Consider the following 27,294-nt stretch of genomic DNA (forward strand, 5'->3'; position numbering starts at 1 on the left):
CTGTTGAATAGAATACCGATGAGGTGCTGACTCGTTCGCTCAGAGAGTCTGTTATCGTTAAGTTGGTCAGAACATGAGCAGAAACTTGATGACAATACTGTTCTGATGGCGCTGCTCAAAACATATTTTAGACAACATGGTCCCCAGGCTTTACTTATGGTTCATTTCAGATATGGTTGTCTGATTACGATGGGTATATTGATAATGATGCATGGCTGATGAGGTCTATTTGTGGAGAGGAGAGTGTTTTTCACAAGGCTGCTGGAGTGATTTACCTTAGAAACAGCACATCCTAGATATCAACCCTTTTACTTTCTCCAGGCCTCTCCCTGTCTCTCTTTCCCCGTTCTGCAGCAGATAGAGAACCCACCGTCTCTCCCTCAGGGGGGACCAGTCGATCAGAAGGCAATCAATCGCTTCATAACATGGCATCATGTCGTAGCGCTCGCACCGTGCTCCAATCAATAGGCAGGCTGTGGTGAATGCTGATGACCTTGTTGTGACTCCACCCAGCACAGCTGGCATGGCTCTGGAGCTGCAGCATAAAGCTAGCCTACTCACTCACTCCTGCAGAATCAATGCCAGTCACACTCTGCAGGAGAGGAGGGATTGACATGCTCACGTTCAGCAGCATCTGGATGATGAGACACTCAAAAGAAACTTAAGTGACTTGACAAGGTTTGAGCAACTTCATATCAATGGCAATTCTCAATACCCTTGAGGAGCCTCACTTGTACTCTCAGACTGGCGCCCGAGGTCACTTTGCAACAAGCACTCAAACACACCAAAACTATTTGGCTCCAACGGCAGTGAATATTGTCGCCAATCCATCACAGGATTTGGCAGGACGCATGCAGACCAAACACTCGTAAACAGGTTCTCAGCGCAGCCCGTGTCTGACGGGCCCAGAAATCATTTCCCGTGGCAGGTTAAGCTGTCAGCAGAGTGCTGGAGGTAGAAAGTGAGCGTGATTGATTGATTGATTGATTGGCTCACCGCCTCCTTGGCCCATCACCCCAGACCAAGAGATTTGTGTCAGATGCAGCAGCAGTAGAGCTCAGCCCAGAGAGAGGGAGGCAGCAGGAACAGCCCCAGTAGTTAAGCTGTGATTCAGTGCCAGCTGTAACTCAGCCATGGAGCTGTTGCTGGCATGATCGGAGTGGTGCTCCCTGTTGGCCTGCCCTGTGGTGCGCTTACTCTACAGTGTATTATTACATTTACCAGCTACGTCACTGCTGCCCTGAACACCACCACTCTGACCCATTAACACGGCTGGCTAGCTGGATCCACACCACCGGGCTGACCACACTCATCTTGCTGGTAGGCAGGAAACCAGCGCCACTGCGTCTGTACCAAGCCACTTCTCACTGAGAAACACCAGATAAGCCTAGACCGATTAACTTCCTCCTTTTCACACCTCCATAGATAATGATTGACATTGTCTCTGCTGACCGCCCCTTAAATTCCCCTTGATATGGGGTGTGGATTCTTACCCCACAGGAGGCTATGAAATGACTGTCATCAGCACTAAACACTAAACCCAGGCAGACAGACCTATGGTTATGCTGCCAGCCACACCCACTATATTGTCAATCATAAGAAGTACTTCCAAGGAACTACTCATGCATGTCAATATTAGCCTCCTACCTGAAGAGCATAGCAAGTGGAGACCTAAAGATGCCAATAACATACTGTTGAACTTAAAACCAAGCAGTGTTGTGACAGAATTGAGATATTGAGTACTTCTGTAGAGACAGACACGGAGAGAGAGGTGACCATGCGACCACAGGAAAGCCCTCATTAACACGGTTCTTTATTTTGAGTGATAATTGGAGGACAGGCTATTACTCCCAGCCAGCCACAGACCCAGAGCATGCAGCAGCGGCAGCTCGAAGAGAGAGAGGCCTAGACAAAAAGGTCCCCTCTAACAGGGACAGCCAACTATAGTCAGACAGTAAGATATCATCTGAATCTAAAATACTGTGCACCTGGAGTTAGGACTACACGATTAATTGTATTCAGATTAAAATTGCGATATTGACATGTGCAAATATCTATATCGCAAGAGGTTGCAATTTTCTCCTTTCTTTGACACTGTTAACACAAGAAAAACTAGACTATGGTACCATCTTCAATGAGAGGCGCTAGACTCCATTCACTCACCCTCTACATGCACAGAGGATGCTGACCAATCACAAGCGGGCTCTCCCACTCTCTGCACGGCATGCACATGCTGGCCAATCACAATCGTCCGCGCTGGTGAGGAGAGAAGGGGCTTCACCAAAGACAGTACAGTATGAGGTTCAGAAACTCTGTGGCTTTACCTCAAAGTTTGTGTCAAACATGAATGCTGCAAGTGCTAATTAAAATGTCAATTTGGTGCCAAAGAAGGGCGCATCTTCAGCAGTATTTTTGGCAAAATTAACCTCAGAGCTGTGGTGTCAAGAGGCAACACAACAAATGTATTCAATCATTTGAACAATAACCATCCCCTACTTTCCGATGATTGCACGGTAAAATTAAAAATAAAAAGTGCCTGACAGCAGCAAAGCCCCTAAACCACAATCAGCCACCTACGGTAAACAGGCATCGATTGTCCATGTATTTTCAAGTGTAACGCCCTACGAAAAACAACCTGCAGACACACAGAAATCAGAGGCCATCACATAGCCAAAGACATGGTTCCTATTTACACTGTCAGCAAAGACAGCTTCAAAGAGAATATAAACAAGCTGGACAGGACATGGAATCTTCTATCTTGCACATATTTCCCAAGTCGCCATCCCAACACTGTATAACAAAATTAAAAGGGAGAAGTTGAAACATGTCGAGTTGAATGACTGGACCAGACCGTTTTTGGACACAGGCTGCACCTTGCAATTGGTAGGCTACGTATTAAGGCACTTTGACTCATCATTTCAATCATAAGGCATACTTATACATAATTTTACACACTAACAAGTTTCCTATTCCATCTGCAGCCTATGGCTGCCTGAATAAATAATTAACTTAGGAAATGTAAGAACTAAATGGTCAAATAAAAACTAGGACCTAATGTTATTACTTAATTAATAAGTGCTAGGATAGAGGAGCACCATTTTGATGATCATGTTAAAAATGTATTTTAGTTAAGAGGTAGATGTAATAATCCTATGTATTATCACAGTACCAGTCAAAAGTTGACAAAGAAAAACCCTTGTATTAGTTATTTTTACTATTTTCTACATTGTAGAATAATGGTGAAGACATCAAAACTATGAAATAACACATATGGAATCATGGAGTAACCAAAGAAGTGTTAAACAAATCAAAATATATTTTAGATTTGAGATTCTTCAAATAGCCACCCTTTGCCTTGATGAAGCTTTGCACAGTCTTGGCATTCTCTCAACCTGCTTCATGAGAAATGCTTTTCCAACCGTCTTGGGAGTTCCTACATATGCTAAACACTTGTTAGCTGCTTTTCCTTCACTCTGCGGTCCAACTCATCCCAAACCATCTCAATTGGGTTGAGGTTCGGGTAATTGTGGAGGCCAGGTCATCTGATGCAGTACACCATCACTCTCCTTCTTGGTCAAATAGCCCGTACACAGCCTGGAGGTGTGTTTTGGGTAATTGACCTGTTGAAAAACAAAATGATAGTGGGACTAAGCCCAAACCAGATGGAATGGCGTATCGCTGCAGAATGTTGTGGTAGCCATGCTGGTTACATGTGCCTTGAATTCTAAATAAATCAAACAGTGTCACCAGCAAAGCACATCACACCTCCTCCTCCATGCTTCATGGTGGGAACCACACATGCGGAGATCATCCGTTCACTTACTCTGCGTCTCACAAAAACAAGGCGGTTGGAACCAAAAATCTAAATTTGGACTCATCAAACCAAAAGACAAATTTCCACCGCTCTAATGTCCATTGCTCACGTTTCTTGGACAAGCAAGTCTCTTATTATTATTGGTGTCCTTTAGTAGTGGTTTCTTTGCAGCAATTTCACCATGAAGGCCTGATTCACGTAGTCTCCTCTGAACAGTTGATGTTGAGATGTGTCTGTTACTTGAACTCTGTGAAGCATTTATTTGGCCTGCAATTTCTGAGGCAGGTAACTCTAATGAACTTATCCTCTGCAGCAGAGTTAACTCTGGGTCTTCCTTTCCTGTAGGGGTCCTCATGAGAGCCAGTTTCATCATAGCGCTTGATGGTTTTTGCGACTGCACTTGAAGAAACTTTCAAAGTACATGACATTTTCTGAATTGACTGACCTTGTCTTAAAGTAATGATGGGACTGTCATTTCTCTTTGCTTATTTGAGCGGTTCTTGCCATAATAAGGGCTTGGTATTTTACCAAATAGGGCTATCTTCTGTATATCACCCCTACCTTGTCACAACACAACTGATTGGCTCAAACTCATTAAGTAAAGAATTCAACAAATTAACTTTTAAAAAGGCACACATGTTAAGTGAAATGCATTCCAGGTGACTACCTCATGAAGCTGGTTGACAGAATGCCAAGAGTGTGCAAAGCTGTCAAGGCAAAGGGTGGCTACTTTGATGAATCTCAAATATAAATAGTTTGATTTGTTTAACCTGTCTGGGCTAGGGGGCATTATTGAGAATTTTGGAAAAAATATGTTCCCATTTTTAACTGCCTCCTACACCAACTCAGAAGCTAGAATATGCATATTATTGTTCAGGTTTGGATAGAAAACACTCTGAATTTTCTAAAACTGTTTGAATGGTGTCTGTGAGTATAACAGAACTCCTATGGCAGGCAAAAACCTGACAAGGTTTCAAGCAGGAAGTACCCTGTCTGACAAGGAGTCGTGCGTCTTACATCTTTTTATTGAAAAGTAAGGATCTTAGCTGTAACGTGACAATTCCCAGGGCTCCGATAGGCTCTCAGAGCCCGGGAAATAACTGAAGGTTTACGAGGGAGTCTCAGGCTGAAACACATTATCGCCTTTGGTAAGTGGCGGATCAGAGGACCTTTGAATGAGGTGCGTGCACGATTCGCTCCTGAGGAGAAATTTTATTCGGCTGTTTAGGCTCAATGCATACTCCCGGTCGGAATATTATCACTTATCTACGAGATAACTGGCATAAAAATTGGTTTTAAACAGCGGTTGACATGCTTCGAAGTACGGTAATGGAATATTTAGACATTTTTGACACGCCAATGCGCCATGCGCAGGACCGTGAAGAAGCATTCTGATAGTGTCTAGAACTCACGAACAAAACGTCGCTGTTTGGATATAACGATGGATTATTTGGGACCAAACCAACATTTGTTATTGAAGTAGAAGTCCTGGCAGTGTATTCTGATGAAGAACAAGCAAGGTAAGAAAAATTTTCTTATAGGAAATGTGATTTTGGTGGAGGCTGACCTGGGTGGGTATCTAAATAGCTAGCCCTGTAATGCCGGGCTATGTACTTAGATTATTGCAAAATGTGCTTCATCCGAAAAGCTATTTTAAAATCGGACATATCGAGTGCATAGAGGAGTAATGTATCTATAATTCTTAAAATAATTGTTATGCTTTTTGTGAACGTTTATCGTGAGTAATTTAGCAAACTGTTAGTAAATTCCGGGGGTTATGCTTTTTCTGAACGTCACATGCTAATGCAAAAAGCTGTTTTTTGATATAAATATGAACTTGATTGAACAGACATGCATGTATTGTATAACACAATGTCCTAGGTGTGTCATCTGATGAAGATCATCAAAGGTTAGTGCTGCATTTAGCTGTGGTTTGGGTTTATGTGACATGATATGCTAGCTTGAAAAATGGGTGTCTGATTATTTCTGGCTGTGTACTCTGCTGACATAATCTAATGTTTTTCTTTCGTTGTAAAGCCTTTTTGAAATCGGACAGTGGGGTTAGATTAACGAGATTCTTGTCTTTAAATAGCTGTAAAATAGTCATATGTTTGAGAAATTGAAGTAATAGTATTTCTAACGATTCAAAAATCGCGCCACTGGAATTTCAGTAGCTGTTACGTAGGTGGGACGAAATCGTCCCACATACCCGAGAGAGGTTAACACTTTTTTGCTTACTACATGATTCCATATGTGTTATTTCATAGTTTTGATGTCTTCACTATTATTCTACAATGTAGAAAATAGTCAAAAGAAAAGAAAAGAAAAGCCCTTGAATGGGTAGGTTTGTCCAAACTTTTGACTGGTACTGTATGTAGCCTATAAAACAATGTTGAAAAAGATTAGTTTCATTTGGTTTAGTATTCAGTTAACACAGTATGTGATCTCATTCTACAAGGATGTGATCTCATTTTACAAGTTATTTTCTCAACCCTGACACGTTTTAACCATGTCTGATGATATTACCAAGTTTTCACCCAAGTGTTTGAAAATCACAATCTGGCCCCCCACCCCCACAAAAAAATAAATGGTTTGCTATTAGACATTGTGCAGCCCTACCTGGAGTGGAGAGCAGCTCCAGGCTGCAGCACTGTCTGCATGACTCACTGCTGGCTAGAGCCAAGGGCATTATTAAAAACATTGAATTAAACATTCATCCATCTCCTCCAGACACAAAATCCTGCACCCCCAAGGGGGATGCCCCTGCATGCCTCCCCATGCCCCGGGTACTCAGTGAGCACGGTGGGCCCCAGCAGAGCCCTCCTTCTCCGCAGCCCTCAGAGGAAAAGGACACGACAAGGCAGCTGAGCATGACATTTCGTTCCCACGGTGATGTACAGTGACAACTATTTGGGACAGTTGACAAAAGAGAAAAATCTATGAAAATCTTAAAAACAAAAAAATGGGGAAAGAAATAAGTCCCTCATCCTTACAATTTAAAAAAAAAATTTTAATAGCACCCTTTAACCTAAACCAGTGTGGGGCTTCTGAGTGTGTGTGGCCTCCCACTGGGAGATATTCCCTCCAAAGTCTGACCTTCAGGTTACAAACTGCTTCCCATCAGGGTGATTGACAGCCGTCGTTGTGACAGCACTAAGCATGCATGAGCTCCCTCCATCAGAGGCTCCATGACACATTCCTCTTTGTATAACATGCGCTCTCTCCGCCCTCGCTTTCCCTGCTGAATCATTATCTCTTCTCTTTACCTCTTGTCAAGTGTATCATCTACTTTGTCTCCAGTCCCCATTCTAAATATGTAGCTATTGCTTCCCTGCTATACCTTTTCTGTGCTGTCAGTCACACACTGTTTTTCACTCTTCCTTCCCTTGTTATTTCTCATTCCGTGGCTCTCACATCAAGCTCCTCTCTTTCCCTGTGTCAGTCTGCCTCCCTGCTATGTGAGGGGTGTCTGCCAGTGTCTGTTGGAACCAGTCACCTTGCAGCGGTCATGCGTTGTCATACTTGCTCTTGTGTAAACTTGGCCTGTTTCAAATTAGCTCAAGTCATCAAGCAACACTGCTCAGGGGAACACAGTGGTTGACAGCAGGCATTTCATGTTGTACAGCGCATTCGAAAAGTATTCGGAGTTACGTTACAGCCGTATTCTAAAATTGATTAAATACACCCCCCCCCCCAAACACACACACCCCATAATGACAAAGCAAAAACAGATAATTTTTTGTTGCCAATTTATACACACACACACAAAAAAAGAACTATTACATTTGCATAAGTATTCAGACCCTTTACTCAGTACTTTGTTGAAGCACCTTTGGCAGTGATTACAGCCGAGTCTTCTTGGGTATGAAACTACAAGCTTGGCACACCTGTATTTGGTTTCTCTCATTTCTCTCTGCAGACCCTCTGAAGCTCTGTCAGGTTGGATGAGGAAAGTCACTGCACAGCTATTTTCAGGTCTCTCCAGAGATGTTAGATCGGGTTCAAGTCCGGGCTCTGGCTGGGCCATTCAAGGACATTGAGAGATTTGTGCCGAAGCCACTCCTGCGTTGTCTTGGCTTTGTGCCTTAGGGTCATTGTCCTGTTGGAAGGTAAACCTTCGACCCAGTCGGAGATCCTGAATGCTCTGGAGCAGGTTTTCATCAAGGATCTCTGTGTACTTTGCTCCGTTCATCTTTCACTCGAACCTGACTAGTCTCCCAGTCCTTGCTGCTGAAAAACATTCCCGCAGCATGATGCTGCCACCACCACCATGCTTCACCGTCGGGATGGTGCCAGGTTTCTTCCTTATGTGACACTTGGCATTCAGGCCAAAGAGTTCAATCTTGGTTTCATCAGACCAGAGAATCTTGTTTCTCATGGTCTGAGAGTCCTTTAGGTGCCTTTTGGCAAACTCCAAGCGGGCTGTCATGTGCTTTTTACTGAGGAGTGACTTCCGTCTGGCCACTCTACCATAAAGGTCTGACTGATGGAGTGCTGCAGAGATGGTTGTCCTTCTGGAGCTATGTCAGAGTGACCATCGGGTTTTTGGGCACCTCCCTGACCAAGGCCCTTCTCCCCCGATTGCTCAGTTTGGCCGGGCGGCCAGCTCTAGGAAGAGTCTTGGAGATTCCAAACTTCTTCCATTTAAGAATGATGGAGGTCACTGTGTTCCTTCAATGCTACATAATTTTTTTGGTACCCATCCCCAGATCTGTACCTCGACACTATCCTGTCTCGGAGCTCTACGGACAATTCCTTCGATCTCATGACTTGGTTTTGCTCTGACATGCGCTGTCAACTGTGGGCCCTTATATTAGACAGGTGTGTGCCTTTCCAAATCATGTCCAATCAATTGAATTTACCACCGGTGGGCTCCAATTAAGTTGTAGAAACATCAAGGATGGAAACAAGATGCACCTGAGCTCAATTTCAAGTCTCATAGCAAAGGGGGTCTGAACACGTTTTTAATTGTAATATATTTGCAAAATATCATTATGGGGTATAGTGTGTAGATTGAGAGAAAAAAAAGTGGGAAAGGGGTCTGAATATACTTCCAGAAAACACCGTAAACTATACAAAACAGAACAAAACAGAAACATAACCTAAATACAATCAGAGAAACCTTCTATCCTGACACTGCATAATGCTAGTGAATAAACACTACACGAACTGCTATAAATTGGGTGATTTCCAATGTTCACTCTAAGCTGCGTGCTTACGTGGCCGCGCACCTCCAGGACTGCCGCACAGAAGAAATGTCAAGCAGCGCAGAGAAGACCCAAGAGATTGAACTTCACCGAGTTCACCCTATTAGTTTGCCCTATATATACACACACACACACTGCTCAAAAAAATAAAGGGACCACTTAAACAACACATCCTAGATCTGAATGAAATAATCCTAAATACTTTTTTCTTTACACAGTTGAATGTGCTGACAAAAATCACACAAAAATAATCAATGGAAATCCAATTTATCAACCCATGGAGGTCTGGATTTGGAGTCACACTCAAATTTAAAGTGGAAAACCACACTACAGGCTGATCCAACTTTGATGTAATGTCCTTAACCTCTACGGGCTAGGGGGCACCATTGAGAATTTAGGAAAAAATATGTGCTCATTTTTAACTGCCTCCTACACCAACTCAGAAGCTAGAATATGCATATTATTGTTCAGGTTTGGATAGAAAACACCCTAAAGTTTCTAAAACTGTTTGAATGGTGTCTGTGAGTATAACAGAACTCCTATGGCAGGCAAAAACCTGAGAAGGTTTCATACAGGAAGTACCCTGTCTGACAAGGTGTTGTTGTTCTTGCTTCTGTTTATTGAAAAGTCAGGATCTTAGCTGTAACGTGACAATTCCTAGGGCTCCAATAGGCTCTCAGAACCCGGAAAAAACCTGAACGATGGCGAGGCAGCCTCAGGCTGAAACACAGAATCTCCTTTTCCAAGTGTCCCATCAGGTCACAATAGAATTAGGCGCGTGCGCGATTCGCCCCCGTGGAGTATTTTCATTCGGCTGTTTAGCTAATTGCAGATTCCCGGTCGGAATATTATCGCTTTTTTACGAGAAAAATTGCATAAAAATTGATTTTAAACAGCGGTTGACATGCTTCGAAGTACAGTAATGGAATATTTAGAAATTTTTTGTGTCACATTCTGCGCCATGCGCACGACCGTGATTTAGCATTCTGATAGTGTCTAGAACGCACGAACAAAACGCCGCTGTTTGGATATAACGATGGATTATTTGGGACCAAACCTACATTTGTTATTGAAGTAGAAGTCCTGGGAGTGCATTCTGACGAAGAACAGGAAAGGTAAGACCATTTTTCTTATAGGAAATGTGATTTTGGTGAAGGCTGAACTGGGTGGGTGTCTAAATTGCTAGCCCGTGATGGCTGGGCTATGTACTTAGAATATTGCAAAATGTGCTTCATCCGAAAAGCTATTTTAAAATCGGACATATCGAGTGCATAGAGGAGTAATGTATCTAAAATTCTTAAAATAATTGTTATGCTTTTTGTGAACGTTTATCGTGAGTAATTTAGCAAATTGTTAGTAAATTCCCCGGAAGTTTGCGGGGGTATGCTTTTTCTGAACGTCACATGCTAATGTAAAAAGCTGGTTTTTGATATAAATATGAACTTGATTGAACAGACATGCATGTATTGTATAACATAATGTCCTAGGTGTGTCATCTGATGAAGATCATAAAAGGTTAGTGCTGCATTTAGCTGTGGTTTGGGTTTTTGTGACATTATATGCTAGCTTGAAAAATGGGTGTCTGATTATTTCTGGCTGGGCACTCTCCTGACATAATCTAATGTTTTGCTTTCGTTGTAAAGCCTTTTTGAAATCGGACAGTGTGGTTAGATTAACGAGAGTCTTGTCTTTAAATAGCTGTAAAATAGTCATATGTTTGAGAAATTGAAGTAATAGTATTTCAAACGTTTAAAAAAAAAAAAATTGCGCCACTGGATTCAACTGGCTGTTACGTAGGTGGGACGAATTCGTCCCGCCGGTCCCATAGAGGTTAAAACAAGTCAAAATGAGGCTCAGTAGTGTGTGTGGCCTCCAAGTGCCTGTATGACCTCCCTACAACGCCTGGGTATGCTCCTGATGAGGTGGCGGATGGTCTCCTGAGGGATCTCCTCCCAGACCTGGACTAACGCATCCGCCAACTCCTGGAAAGTCTGTGGTGCAACGTGGCGTTGGTGGATGGAGCGAGACATGATGTCCCAGGTGTGCTCAATTGGATTCAGGTCTGGGGAACGGGCGGGCCAGTCCATAGCATCAATGCCTTCCTCTTGCAGGAACTGCTGACACACTCCAGCCACATGAGGTCTAGTATTGTCTTGCATTAGGAGGAACCCAGGGCCAACCGCACCAGCATATGGTCTCACAAGGGGTCTGAGGATCTCATCTCGGTACCTAATGGCAGTCAGGCTACCTCTGGCGAGCACATGGAGGGCTGTGCGGCCCCCCAAAGAAATGCCACCCCACACCATGACTGACCCACCGCCAAACCGGTCATGCTGGAGGATGTTGCAGGCAGCAGAACGTTCTCCACGGCGTCTCCAGACTCTGTCACGTCTGTCACATGTGCTCAGTGTGAACCTGCTTCATCTGTGAAGAGCACAGGGCGCCAGTGGCGATTTTGCCAATCTTGGTGTTCTCTGGCAAATGCCAAACGTCCTGCACGGTGTTGGGCTGTAAGCACAACCCCCACCTGTGGACGTCGGGCCCTCATACCACCCTCATGGAGTCCGTTTCTGACCATTTGAGCAGACATGTACATTTGTGGCCTGCTGGAGGTCATTTTGCAGGGCTCTGGCAGTGCTTCTCCTGCTCCTTCTTGCACAAAGGTGGAGGCAGCGGTCCTGCTGCTGGGTTGTTGCCCTCCTACGGCCTCCTCCACGTCTCCTGATGTACTGGCCTGTCTCCTGGTAGCTCCTCCATGCTCTGGACACTACGCTGACAGACACAGCAAACCTTCTTGCCACAGCTCGCATTGATGTGCCATCCTGGATGAGCTGCACTACCTGAGCCACTTGTGTGGGTTGTAGACTCCGTCTCATGCTACCACTAGAGTGAAAGCACCGCCAGCATTCAAAAGTGACCAAAACATCAGCCAGGAAGCATAGGAACTGAGAAGTGGTCTGTGGTCCCCACCTGCAGAACCACTCCTTTATTGGGGGTGTCTTGCTAATTGCCTATAATTTCCACCTGTTGTCTATTCCATTTGCGCAACAGCCTTCCCCGTAGCTCAGTTGGTAGAGCATGGTGTTTGAAACACCAGAGTTGTGGGTTCGTTTCCCACGGGGGGCCAAGTACGAAGAAAAAAAAAAAATATATATATATATGTATGAAATGAAAAATGAAATGTATGCATTCACTACTGTAAGTCGCTCTGGATAAGAGCGTCTGCTAAATGACTAAAATGTAAATGTAATGTGAAATGTATTGTCAATCAGTGTTGCTTCCTAAGTGGACAGTTTGATTTCACAGAAGCGTGATTGACTTGGAGTTACATTGTGTTGTTTAAGTGTTCCCTTTATTTTTTTGAGCAGTGTAGATGATTTGATCACAGAAAAAAAACTTTAAACATTATATCAGCCCCTTTTCAATGCAAAACAAAAGCAATCTAACTTTGCAAGATTGAGCCTGTGAATTTGTTGTAGGCAGAGCCAGAGCACAACAGAGTACAATTCTATTGGCGGGTACAGTGGTTCCTCCTTTAAAAGTTGCGTCATACTGCGGCGCATCATACTGCGGCGCATCATACTGCGGCACACCCTGCGTGCTGCTGCAGCATTCTGTGGCACGTCATTTAATTCTCAGCCATTTCTTCTGTTACTGCAAGTTATTGCTTGTTTGACCACCAGAGTGCATCTTTGAGAATTTTTTTTTAATGTACATATGAATTACAAATCAATCATGTTTCTAGTCTATTGCATAGTTACAATGTGTAATCGTTGATGTCCCAGGAGCAGTAAACACTGTTGAAGTGTATAATTGTAATACATTCATGCAGACACAGCGTCATTCAAATAATGGAGTTTGATATGACTGAAAAACTATGTCTCAGAGATTCATACCTGAACCGCACCTTTATTTGCCAAGGAAGAGTACATGATCACTGAATATATTCAATGTGGGAATCTCATACGTGGTAATAAATACAGTACATGTGTATATAGGACTTGCATCCTTGGCACAATAAAGTTATTATATTCTACTCTATCCACAGGCTTCATTAATGCCATTCAGACTTGAAGTTGATACAACTATGATTGCTGAGGTTCACAGATTGGTATGAATATTAGTTCAGAACCTAAAGTTTTAGGGTCCATACACAGATCAGCGACATACTGTAGCTAGCTACACATCCATAGGCATACAGTCATTTTTATCCTTCACTACACAATAAGCAAGTAAATAGTTAGCTAGCTATGTTACTTTAGCTGCATTGCAAGGCAAGCTTACACAATTGTACATTCAATGTGCAGTAAATGCTTTAGCTAGCTAGATTCTTTACATCCACTGTTTCACAAGATGACAGCCTGGTTTGCTGGTTCTCAGGAGTCCCTAAAACATTAAACACTAATTACAAATTAATTCTCCTAACACGAGCAAACTGGCTAATGTTAGCTAGTCAGATAACTTGCTAAATAGCGATTTTCGTGAATTAGCTTTATGACAAAAAAATATGCACAAACGTTTGTCTCTGCATAGTCAATTTTTGCTTGACTTGTTATGACGTTATAACAACTTACATCTGGTTCCACCGTAATGTTTTGTCAGCCATCTTTGTTGAAGAACGCCACTAGGCAAGGGTGAAGAAAAAATAAATGTATGAAATGTATTCACTACTGTAAGTCGCTCTGGATAAGAGCGTCTGCTAAATGACTAAAATGTAAAAAAAATGGCTTGCGTCAAAATTTATCATTGGAACCACTCGATATGATTTGATGGAAATACCACTGAGCCAGTCTCCAAATTACAAAATATTCTATACACAGAAGACTATCATGTCACAATCTTACCTGAATAAAAAGACAATACATTTTTAACTTGCCTAGTTAAATAAAATTTAAAAAATATATATATATTTTCCCCAGATGACACTACCGCTGAGCTGTTTCTTTCCCTGTCTCGTGTTGTGACAGACACGGATGGAGTTGTGATCCAGAGGGATGGCCATGGTGGAAAGAGGCATGTGTGAGGGCCAGCCCAGCTCTTTCCTTCCCTTAGCTCCCTGGGTAATTATGTGCGCCATTCTGTCATCCCCCAGGAGACTCTTGGCTGAGTGAACACATCCCCCCTCCACAGTCCAACACGCCCAGCAGGCCCCCCCCCCCCCCTTCGTCTCCGTCACAGCACGACCGGGCCCAGCCACTCCAGCCCACACTCTTGTATCCCGTATGCTTCCCCTTGTCCCCCCGTACCCTCCTGATTCCCCTTGTCCCCCCCGTACCCTCCTGATTCTCCCCCGTACCCTTTGATTTCCCCCCCGTACCCCCTTGATTCCCCTTGTCCCCCCGTTCCCCCATGATTCCCCTTGTCCCCCCGTAACCCCTTGATTCCCCCCGTAACCCCTTGATTCCCCTTGTCCCCCCGTAACCCCTTGATTCCCCTTGTCCCCGCGTAACCCCTTGATTCCCCTTGTCCCCGCGTAACCCCTTGATTCCCCTTGTCCCCCCGTAACCCCTTGATTCCCCTTGTCCCCCCGTAACCCCTTGATTCCCCTTGTCCCCCCGTACCCTCTGCTCTCGGTTCTTCTCCCGGCTACTTTGCCTCCCCACTCTGTCACTCTACACGTCTCTCTCGCAGTCTCGTTTGCTCGCTCCCTCTCTCCATCCTCTGAGGACAAGTTCAATTCAACAGCTCGTTCTCTCAACGTTTCTCCATTTGTCAGATTGCCTAATGGGCCATTGTATTTCAAAATCACTCACATTCTCTCAAATCTCATGAAGTAATTAAGAACTCTGAAATACGCCAATTAACACATTTAGATTAGGGCCTACCTGCTCATGCTTAAGGATTAATGCAGATGCTGATAATGATTGATAAGCATAAGCCTTTACAAATACAAATGGAGTTTGCAAGCACGTCCTTCTTATGTAATTCCATTAGCCTTGACAATGTGTTAATGTGACAGCGGTAAAATCCACAGATTATAATGACAATGGCCGGGCGATATGACGATATATATCGTGTGACGATAGAAAAACGTCTATCGTTTCATATTATGCTCTATCGTTTATTTCGTTGTGTCGCAAATCACACTCTTTACGGCAATATTTTTCATCAATTGGAAAGAAATTCGCAACACAAACAAACATGGAGGGCAGTGAACGTGACACGAAGCTCGTACCTGAAAGAGTGGCCACTTCGGTCACATGGACGTGATTTGGGTATGAAAAGTCTGACACGGACCAGAAAACCGTCCTCTGCAAAATATGCCGCAGGACGGTCCCGACGCAAGAATCATGTGAAACAGTACGGAGAAAGTCTACGGATGAGAAACTAAAAAGTACAGTCAAGTGCTCAAAACAAACCCCCGACTCAGACGTTGAAAGAGGCTTTTGCCCGCGGCACACCATATGGCAAAGAATCACAAAAGACGGAAGGAGTTAACAGCTGCCGTTACAGCTTACATCTGCAAAGACATGGCCCCAATTTACACGGTGGAGAAAAGGGGGTTTCGTGAGTTGGTGCCAACACTCGACCCAAGGTACCAAATGCAAATTGATATGCGACACGTATTAATGCCAAAATAACATGCAACAGGCAAGCCCCACCCCCCACAAAAATATATATTTTAGGCCTATATTTATGTTGTTTGCAACTATAATTGAAGTGTTTTCTATTTACCTTTTTCGATTTTATACATTAATATTTTATTACCGTAATTTCCGGACTATTGAGCGCACCTGAATATAAGCCGCACCCACTGAATTTTTTTAAAATTCTTATTTTGAACATAAATAAGCCGCAGGTGCCTACCGGTACATTGAAACAAATGAACTTTACACAGGCTTTAAACGGAGCACGGCTTGCAACAAAAAATAAAACATTTGCAGTAAACAGTAGCCTACCAAGAAAGTCATTGGTCACCATCTTCCTCCTCCTGTGCACTGAAACCACTGAAGTAATCTCCTTCAGTGTCGGAGTTGAATAGCCTCAGAATTGCTTCATCCGATATTGGATCGTTTTCATTGTCGCTCTCGTCACTGTTTGACCTTAACCCGTTCAGCAATTTCATTGGTCTAATGAAAGCTTCATGCCGCCAAAAAAAACTGAGCACGTCACAGAATGTGTTTTTTTGGAGAGAAAAAAATGGAAAGCGGGAAAAATCCATATATTAGCCGCGTCATTGTTTAAGCCGCGAGGTTCAAAGCGTGGGAAAAAAGTTGCGGCTTATAGTCCGGATTTTACGGTACACGCTTAATTTAAAATTTGCACAAAGGTTCTAAATAAAAGGAGAAATAATCAAATGAGTGAGTAAGAACCTTTTATTTGTTAATTCAACATGTAATAAGAAATAGGCCTTTACATGTGATAATTTTATATAAACTATTTATTCATTGAATTTACATAAAATGTGCTATATAATGATATGAAATGACCTATCGGGACATGAGATTTTGGCCATATCGCCCTAAATGACTCTATTCCTTCATTTTAACAGAAGCACATGCACGCACGCAAGCACGCACACACACACACTGTAGGCTTATATTGCTTTCAGTGTGACCCAATCAAAGCGGTCACAAAGAGGATGTAAATATTGAAGTAGGCCGAAGACTTATAATTCAATTTCCATAAATGTCCCTGTCCATTGTGAGGCTACACTAAAATAGAGCAATACATGCCTCCCATTCCCTCCACTTAGGTGAAGCATATTTTTGCAGAGCAGAACATTTGTGAATGTGCAAGTTCAGTCTGAGTGCTACTGCAAACCTCAGTTTAACACCATCACACTAAACTGACAAACACTCAAACATCTGGACATCAAAATGTCAATGTGAAGGGTCAACAGGTTGCAGTCTGCATACCAAACAGTAGCCGAGTTAACGCAATTCTAATAATTTGGTTTGGAATATGATAATCACCAGCGTGACGCACAGCAGTGAGCCAAAAATCCTACCTCTGCATAAACATGTCTGGAACAAAGTGGCAAGCAACAATCAACAAGGAACGTCACGTCCCCCAAAACCACAGCCTGAGGCATCACGTCACAACAACCAAAGAGCATTGATCCCCGACGATTAATCAAGTTGATTCCGACCATTAAATCAAGTTGATCCTGACCATTAATCAAGTAATCAACATTACATGTTGAAAATAAGAATTTGTTCTTAACTGACTTGCCTAGTTAAATAAAAGGTAAAATAAATGTAAAAAAATAAAAAAGTTAAGGCCCCGCCAGGGCCTGGAGCAGCTCAAGGTGCAGCATACCAACAAGCACAGCCATCAAGAAAACTGTGCTGATCCAGCAGCAAGATGTCACAATCTAGCACTGATTGGTTTCATGTGCTGGCTACTTTCGAATGATAGCTGATCACTGCTGTCAGGCGTATGCTGCTAACGCAAAGATACTCAAGATGGGCCTCTTCCAGTATAAGAACGCTTCAAAAACGTACTCCAACTATTAACAGCAGAACTTGGGAGGTCAGGTCACAAAACACAGTGCTTTCTTGTTAGAGAACCAAAGTGAGTGCAGTGGCAGTGCACAGATTTAGCCTACTTGAGCATTGTGTGGGATTGGGTGAGAGTTGGGCCTCCCCATGCATGTTGATATTGCTTCTGTAGCACATGTTAGCACTAGAGGTCTTCACGGATTCACCTGTACCCGAATACCGAGACCAGATCCAGGACCCTGATTTAATTGTCACAGGTATGAGTAATTTTAACTGACTTGACCAAGAGGGACCAATACAGAGCCGAATGCACCTGCTGCAGTAGAGAGAGAATTTGTATAATTTATGCTGCTGCTCTGTGCTTTTCACGAGAGTGCCGCATGTAGCTTGTTGTTGGCCAATCATAAATCATCAAAGCGACATTAGGCTAGTAATAGATCCTCCATGTGGGGCAAAAGTTAGGAGAAACCCTACATGACCAAAAGTATGTGGACACCTGCTCATCAAACATCTCATTCCAAAATCATGGGCATTAAAATGGAGTTGGTCCCCCTTTGCTGCTATAACAGCCTCCACTCTTCTGGGAAAGCTTTCCACTAGATGTTGGAACATTGCTTCCATTCAGCCACAAGAGCATTAGTGAGGTCGGGCACTGATATTTGGCAATTAGACCTGGCTCGCAGCCGGCATTCCAATTCATACCAAAGGCATTTGATGGAGTTGAGGTCAGGGCTCTGTGCAGGCCAGACAAGTTCTTCCACACCGATCTCAACAACCCATTTCTGTATGGACCTCGCTTTGTGTGTGTGGGGGGGGGTACTGTTATGCTGAAACAGGAAAGGGCCTTCTCCAAACTGTTACCAATGTTGAAAGTACAGAATCTTCCAGAATGTAATTGGATGCTGTAGCATTAAGATCCTCCAAACTTTACAGTTGGCACTATACATTGGGGCAGTTAGAGTTCTCCTGGCATCCGCCGAACCCAGATTTGTCAGACTGCCAGATGGTGAAGCGTGATTCATCACACCAGAGAACGCGTTTCCAATGCTCCAGATTCCTATGGCGGCTAGCTTTACACCACTCCAGCTGACGCTTGGCATTGCGCATTGTGATCTTAGGCTTGTCGTGGCTGCTCGGCCATGGAAACCCATTTCATGAAGTACCCGATGAACAGTTCTTGTGCTGACGTTGTTTCCAGAGGCAGTTTGGAACTCGTAGTGAGTGTTGTAACCGAGTACAGAGAATTTTTACGTGCTACGCGCTTCTGCACTTGGCGGTCCTGTTCTGTGAGCTTGGTTGGCCTACCACTTCGCGGCTGAGCCGTTGTTGCTCCTAGACATTTCCACTTCACAATAACAGCACTTACAGTTGACCAGGGCAGCTTTAGCAGGGCAGAAATGTTACGAACTGACTTGTTAGAAAGGTGGCATCCTATGATGGTGCCATGTTGAAAGTCACTCAGTTCTTCAGTGAGATCATTCTACGGCCAATGTTTGTCTACGGAGATTGCATGGCTGTGTGCTCAATTTTATACACCTGTCAGCAATGGGTGTGGCTGAAATAGCCGAATCCACTAATATGAAGGAGTGTCCACCTACTTTGTATATACATTGTATCTAATCAATGGAGGAAGATGGAATTAAAATGTTGGCTGCTACTTTATATTCTGAATGGAGTTGTTTGTAACTGTGTAGGACAATAAAGCGTGATGTTGCCTACCCTTGCCACCTGGGGGACGGCCCGTCGGGAAGTCCAGGATCCAGTTGCAGAGGAAGGAGTTCAGTCCCAGGGTCCTGAGCATAGTGATGAGCTTGGAGGACACTATGGTTTTGAACGCTGAGCTGTAGTCAATGAACAGTATTCTCACATAGGTTTTCCTCTTGTCCAGGCGGGAGAGGGTAGTGTGGAGTGCAATAGAGATTGTGTCATCCGAGTATCTGTTGAGGCAGTATGCGAATTGGAGTGGGTCCAGGGTGTCTGGGATGATGTTGTTGACGTGAGCCATGACCAACCTTGGCTACAGATCTGAGTGATAAGGGGTGGTAGTGATTTAGACAGGTTCTTAGCATTCTTGGGCACAGGGACTATGGTGGTCTGCTTGAAACATGTAGGTATTACAGATGGGGTCAGGGAGAGGTTGAAAATGTCCATGAAGACACTTGCCAGCTGGTCAGCGCATTCTCTGAGCACGCATCCTGGTAATCCGTCTGTCCCCGCGACTTTGTGAATGTTAACCTTGATTAGGGAGAGCGAGATCACACAGTTATCTGCAACAGCTGGTGATCTCATGCATGGTCCAGTGTTGCTTGTTGCAAAGCGAGCAAAAAAGGCATTTAATTTTTGCTTGTAAGCAGGAGGACAGAGTTATGGTCAGATTTGCCAAAGGAAGGGCGAGCCTTTCATGCTGGTCCCTCAGTTGGTAGAGCATGGCGCTTGCAACGCTAGGATTGTGGGTTCAATTCCCACAGGGGACCAGTACGAAAAAAGTATGAAAATGTATGCACTCACTACTGTAAGTCGCTCCGGATAAGAGCGTCTGCTAAATGATGTAAATGTAAAAATGTTGTGAAACGGATCAGTTTCCCTGCATTAAAATCACCGGACATGAGAAGCGCCGCTTCTGGATGTACATTTTGTTTGCTTATGGCCCTACACAGCTCGTTGAGTGTGGTCTCAGTGCCAGCGCCGGTTTGTGGTGGTAAATAGACAGCTACAAAAAAATATAGATAAATAGGTAAATAGTTTGGTCTGCAGCTTGTCATGAGGTATTCTAACTCAAGCAAGCAAAAACTTGATACTTCCTTAAAGGGTAGGAAACACGCAACAGGGTGTAGTCACGATCTGGTTACCTATACGTGCAAAAAGTTGTTACATATTCAATATTAACTTAACTTATTTCCGGATATCTTCTAAACTACCCACAATGCATTATTTCTCAACATCAAGTGGAGGATCTGCTCTGTGCTACTGAGCAGCTAGCTCAAGCTGGCTAACGTTAGCCACTAGCGATGACAGCATGTAATTACATTCCAAACCAAGTGTTGGCGGTGGAGAGCTACAATCCACCAATCTCAGGAAGTGTGATGTAAACAAGAAGTTGATGGGGCACATGCGGCCATGAAGCATGCTCTTCACAGACTTTGTGGCTGTGTTATCTATTTGGAACCAGTCAGAATGGCAGGCCCTGGTGCCTTCTTCCCGTGGGCTCAAATCGATAGAGAAAATCTAATTTTGTAGTACCTCGTCTGTTCTCCTTTTTGTTTTGTCAACTTTTCAGCATATTCCCTGTTTAGTACACTATAGGAGTTTTGTAACCTTTTCCACCTTGGCTTAGTGCTAACGCAATAGATTCCAGATATCGGTCAGCTATCTATTTGGGATTTCCCTGAGACTCCATCAGCCAGTGAAGTACCCGCCTCCTCCTGGCTTTGGTAGCTAACTCAGATCCAAAAATAGTTATCATTTCCAAAACTCTGGTTTACTTTAATGTAGCTGTAAGCTAGGTGTTGATAGCAACTGGCTGACTCGTGTAGTGCTAACATAACACTAGCAGGCAAGTAGGGCTAATGTTAGCAGGCTAGTTGGCTATTAACCTTGCAAGTTGGTTTGTAACAATAAACTCATTAAGTAATTGCTTGTAAGTTGCCTGAAAATTACACCGAAACCAGTATTCAGGACCACCTACAATTTGGTTTAATTTTAAGTTATTTCTGTTGGAGTTTACATTATAGAAGACAGGCTGGCTTGCCGGGTCCTCCATAAAACATCACCTCACGGAAGAATATTTTCCGACATGACTTCGGCATTCTGATCAGCTTTATGTAATAACTCAAACAATAGAAAACTGAAGTGTGACTTTGCATTAAGACTTTTGAGGTCTATACTAATGCAAATACATATGCTACGTTTATGCTACCTACCCTTTAACAGAGATCACGCACCAGCTGTTAAAGATACACACCCCTCCCCTCTTCGTCCTACCCGAGGCGGCCGAGCGGTCTTGACGATGCATGGAAAAACAGCTAGATGTATGTTAGCCATGTCCTTGTTCAGCCACGACTCCGATAAACATAGAATAATACATTTCTTTAGATCCTGTTGATAGGATACTATCGAACAGAGCTCGTCCAGTTTGTTCTCTAGTGACTGTACGTTTGGCAATAGAACGTAGGGTATAGTAGTCTCGTCTGGATGCCGGCTCATCTGCCTCTCTTGCACTGTTGCTTCTTCTTTCAAATTCCAGAGATTAGGGCCTGGTCAGGAGTAGGTTTGGGTAGTATCCTGGTTTTCATATCGTCATACCATCCTTCTCTCACCCCGGGAGATGCATGTGTACTAAACTGGTAATAATGTAACTGTCAAAAATAATGCCAAAAACCCAATTGGGTGTCTATTACCAGAATGCTAACAAAATTAGCACAAGTAATAGCGAATTTCCATGGACCCTGCTAGCTAAATGTGATAAATTGCAAAGACAGGCAATCCAGCTCACAAAGTTTTACATATATAGGTAGAAGCTACCGAATGTCATTTTTGATGAGTTTGGACAATTACAAGCGAATGAGAACGAGATAAAGTTGACGCATGCAGTACTGGCTCTCGAGCAGCATGTCTACACCAAAGATTTGTATAACTAACCCCATCTGTGTCAACACGCTGTGTCTGTGTGGAGTCTGCTCTACTCGGAGAAGAGGGGGGAGGAGCAGGTGGGCCGAGAACAGAGAGGAGGGAAAAAAATGAAGGAAATCAACATAGCAATGGCAGCTGTACAGATAACTCATGCAAAGGGCTTTGACTTCTCAAACATGGCAGAAAGCTAAAACAATATGATGCCCCGTCACCTTATTAATTCAGCCACTTACTTAGATTAGGCCTGGTTCGCAGTCGGCATTCCAATTCATCCTTAAGGTGTTTGATGGGGTTGAGGTCAAGGCCCTGTGCAGGCCAGTCAATTTCTTCCACACCGATCGACAAACCATTTCTGTATGGACCTCGCTTTGTGCACAGGGATCATTGTCATGCTGAAACAAGAAAGGGCCTTCCCCAAACTGTTGCCACAAAGTTGGAAACACAGAATTGTCTAGAATGTAATTGTATGCTGTAGCGTTAAGATTTCCCTTCACTGGAACTAAAGGGCCTAGCCAAACCATGAAAAACTGCCCAAGATCATTATTTCTCCTCCACCAAACTTTACAGTTGGCATTGGGTCAGGTAGCGTTCTCCTGATATCCACCAAACCCAGATTCGTCCACCAGACTGCCAGATGGTGAAGCGTGATTCATCACTTCAGAGAATGCGTTTCCACTGCTCCAGAGTCCAATGGTGGTGAGCTTTACACACCACGCCAGCTGACGCTTGGCCTTGCACATGGTGATCTTAGGCCTGTGTGCGGCTGCTCGGCCATGGAAACCCATTTCACGAAGCTCCCTACGAACAGTTCTTGTGCTGACGTTGCTTCCAGAGGCAGTTTGGAACTGAGTGTTTCAACCGAGTACATGCGATTTTTACGCACTTCAGCATTCACTGGTCCCGTTCTGTGAGCTTGTGTGGCCCACCACTTTGCAGCTGAGCCGTTGTTGCTCCTAAACTTTTCCACTTCACAATAACAGCGATTACAGTTGACTGGGGTATCTCTAGCAGGGAAGAAATTTGACGAACTGGCTTGTTGGACATGTGGCATCCTATGACGGTGCCACGTTGAAAGTCACTGAGCTCTTCAGTAAGGCCAATCTACTGTGAATGTTTGTCTATGAAGATTGCATGGCTGTCTTCATATGGTCACATGCCACAAGGCAACTTTGAAGCCAAAAACTGTCAATAGGCTGGTGTTCCTGGCACAGAACTTGTGAAGAGGGAGGCAGTGAATTGTTACATGTTGAACTGAGAAACATAGAGTGTCTGGTGAATGCTTGAAGAAGTTAGTTTGAAAAGGTTTACAACTTGAATTCATAATGTCCAGTACTATGCTGAAAAAAAGACTGCACTTCTTATGTGTCAGGGGGAAAAAAATAAATATATATTTATTTTCTTTACATCCTGAATACTTTAAATATTTGTTTTATTTAATTTGACTGCACATATATTTAACTCATACCTTTGTTTATGTTTCATGTTTGCACAGGTTTACCATAGAATTTGTATTTTTTTTAATAAAGTGCAATGCTTTCTGTTTCTATAGGGTTAAAAGCAATATTGTCTCATTTATTAACTTTGAAGGGCTCATAAAATGTTTGTTTTATTAAAGTACAGTATATCGTGATATCGTTATCATCCAGAAAGTGGAAAATATTGTGAAATAAACTTTAGTTCATATCAACCACCCTTACCACACACACACACTGTTAAAGTGTGAATCATTTGGCTGAGAGCATACTGCATCAAACAGAGAGAAAATATGCCTAATTAGTACTCATTACAATAAGAGCCAGGCTTACAACAAGCAAACAACTGCATCAAAGGTTAACAATTCAGATCAAATGGGAATGTGACAACCCACTTCAATGATGTCATGCGATTCCATTTACCAAATAGAGGCAATTGGGCTATTGCCAAAAGCTCCATGGTAAGGGGCTTGGACATACTTGTCATGACATCCCCTTATTAACATAAAGCATGCTAACCCCCACTGTGACGTACCAGTATCTGTTAACTTGCCCTGGCCGGACCAAATCTGAACCAATCATAGACGTTTCACAAGTTTGAACAGCACAGTAGAGAACAGTACAGTAAAATAAATGTACAGTATAATGTACTGTATTCTACATAGGCTATCTACTTTGCTGCACTGTGATGTCCAAAATTGTGAAACATGGACATCCATGATTGGTTCCGATTTGGTCTGGTCCAGACCAACCAAATGTGGTCTTTGTGACACAGGAGGTTGGTGGCACCTTAATTGGGGAAAACGGGCTCATGGTAATGACTGGAGCGGAATAGTATCAAATACATGGTTTCCAGGTGTTTGATGCCATGCTATTTGCTCTGTTCCGGCCATTATTATGTGCGGTTCTCCCCTCAGCAGCCTCCTGTGCCTTGGGAGTGGAGCTCATTACAACCATAGCCAGTGTGTAGAATAATACCCAAATACGCAAAAGAAGGATATTACATATTTGTACTTTTGTGTACCTATTCAGGATACATCACCATGAAGAGAATGATATTCATAATAATGCATTTCTGTATAGTACAGATAAGGGACCTATGATGTAATTCCGTTGCTGTTATTTCGTTCCCAGATGTAAATCCACCTCACCTACTATAGTTTAATAACCAAAATATATTTTTTTAAACTCAAGGTGTCATGTCGTAAAATCTGAGTGAGATTCTACCGTAATTCTGTTACTAAACTTTGCAACTGCACAGTTCTTCCAGTAAATGTGTTATGACATTCTCTGTGTAACTTGTTCAAAGTAGGTCTTGTGCTTAGAGTTGTATGGTTTGTTAAACTTTGAAATCAATGTTTTTTGCTTGGCATACATTTTAAAACAAAAAATCTGAGTCAAAGCATAATTCCGTTAATGTGGAATTGCCCAGTACACAACACACATTTCGATTAGCAGTAAACCGGTCAGTGTTTTCCCAGTGGCAGACCAAAGGTGTCAGCAGAACACTCATTCTAAAACCACAGCTGGAAAGGTTAGAGCATGGAGGGACTATTCTGCAGGCTCACAAATGACTCATCTATCTCTAGATTTCATCTATGTCTAGATTTCATCAGGCAGCTGATGATAAGTGTCTGTAAACTCACACTGACAACTTATCCGCAGTACCCAGAACTCAAGCTGGAGTGGTAAACATGAAATTTAAAGGGAATCACGTAAAAAATTTGTGATGATGTCATCTTAGTTGCCCATTGCAGTGACAGTCCAGAAAAGGTTTCTAATGGGGGGGTGATTTCTCCCACTCTGCTGAGGAGTATTTATGCTCCACTCATACAAGAGTAATAAGGGACTAGTGCACTAACTTATTTGTATATAAATAATAAATGCATTCTTTCAGGGGGTGCTGCAACACCTCAGCACGCCTAGCTACTTCCCACGGCTATGCCAACTACTGATGTTTAATCCTACAGGTAGCCTAAGTGATATATTCTAACAGATGTTTCAAGCTACAGATGTCTTGTTTCAATCTGGTGATACTAATGTCAAATTCAGAGATTCACTCGGGAGCTGCTTTATTCTAGCAGCTCCATACAGCTATTATGAAGTAAGGTCCCTCATTCCCACCCCATCCCCCTCTCTGGCTACCAACAGCACACCTAGACGACTCAATTCACTCACTATCCATACAATAATGAAATGCATGGCCACACAATGCAACATGCCTACATCAATTAATAAGTCAAAGCATTACTACGGAAATTGGTAGACAGTTAATGTTGATTTCAATAAATTGCGATGCTTTACTGCAGAAGTAAAACACCCGTTCAGACATACCTTGTGGATGTGCCCTTCCTCACATCGCAAATGCTGCATTTAAAAGCCTCTGCACTGTTCTTGAAGGTGCAGACGCTACAGTCCCAATATCCATCGTCAGCACTTGGTTTAGCTTGTCTTTTTGGCCTTAGAAATATAAAAATGTAAAGTCAAGTTAGTTTATTACATATAATTAATTTGGTTATGACTGTTGTTGGTGCTGACGACATACAGTACCCCCTAAATTAAAAATCAGCTAACTTAAACTATTATAGAAAAAAAAAAATCGCTGTCAGGTTATCCATTCGAATCCCGAATAACCTACGCAGCGTGAGTTTCTCGATTAGATCAGTCACTAGCTAAAATCAAGGTCCTTGCTATCTGGGATCCTTGGGACGTCCCTATCCCATTGAAGTTGACGTTTAAAATTGTTATGGTAAGGGTTGTTATGGTTGGGGTAGGAGTTAAGATAAGGATAGGGATGACCCAAGCATTCTGGATAGTACTAACCCTAGAATCAAGCGACCTAGCAAGAATTTCGGTTAGCTAGCTAGCTAACGTTACAACATTCGATTGTATCGCGGCTTAGCCTAATGTCTGTTCGGGGCTAAGCATTTTAGCTAGCAAAACGAATGTCAAATAATGTCCATTCGACATTGATCTTCGAACGACTTCTGTTGACATTGAATATAATTTTCTAGAATGGCAGACATATCCACTGAAAAATTCCCTTTGTCTGAGAGTGACTGGTAGAGAGTAGGGAGCGAGAAGCCGCCATAGTGCCTGTGCACTATTCTAGCTCTGGCATACAAACTGAAAAAAGGGAGAAACACTCCTTGAGAAATCATCCGAATATCAACCGCAAACGCCATGGAATTATCGCAAAACAAGTCGAAATCGACACAAAACGGACTGGGGTATACGGCTAAATACCTGGTAGGGCTTTTCTTGTCGCCCATGGTGAAGAACTGTCTTCCAAAAGAAGAAAAGGTCTTCAGTAATAATCAGTAATTGTTGTAGGTTGTGCGCGGAGGATCCAGATAGAACCGCTGCTAAAGCTGGCAGTTAAGCTCGCATTCAGCGGCAGGGCGACTGCACACCGCGTGACTCCAAGACGCCCAATCACCGCATGCCTCGGTTTAAAAGTCTGGTTGGAAATAAGAGAAATAGGTAGCTCGCTATATATTTCCCCGAAATATTCTGTATCGAAATGAGATGATGCGGTTTATAGTCGAAATGTAGGAATAACAGTGCCAGCCCAATGTATTCACAGGTTTCGTGAGTGTCATACTGTGCAGTACCACAGCATGAGCTGGTGTCATTGCATTTCATGCCTACTCACATTGAAGATGTAGCTGGTGGGGTTCATCTTGGGACACAGGTGCATAGAAAGTTATTCCCCATCATTCCTTTTC

General features: G+C 43.2%; 1 protein-coding gene across 1 annotated transcript in view; it reads right to left on the reverse strand.

Moving 5' to 3' along the window:
* The window catches only part of LOC115150875 (RING1 and YY1-binding protein B), a 48,192-nt gene extending 21,210 nt beyond the window's left edge, over positions 1-26,982 (reverse strand). Inside the window, exons 1-2 of the mRNA XM_029694649.1 lie at positions 26,813-26,982; positions 25,901-26,026 (exon numbers count right to left, since the gene is read on the reverse strand). Of these exons, the coding sequence (XP_029550509.1) occupies positions 25,901-26,026; positions 26,813-26,838 (152 nt within the window). The 5' untranslated portion in view covers positions 26,839-26,982. The remainder of the gene's footprint in view (positions 1-25,900; positions 26,027-26,812) is intronic.
* Between the last annotated feature and the right edge of the window lie 312 nt (positions 26,983-27,294).

The sequence above is a fragment of the Salmo trutta genome, chromosome 16, assembly GCF_901001165.1.
Source record: "Salmo trutta chromosome 16, fSalTru1.1, whole genome shotgun sequence".
NCBI classification, from domain to species: Eukaryota; Metazoa; Chordata; class Actinopteri; order Salmoniformes; family Salmonidae; genus Salmo; species Salmo trutta.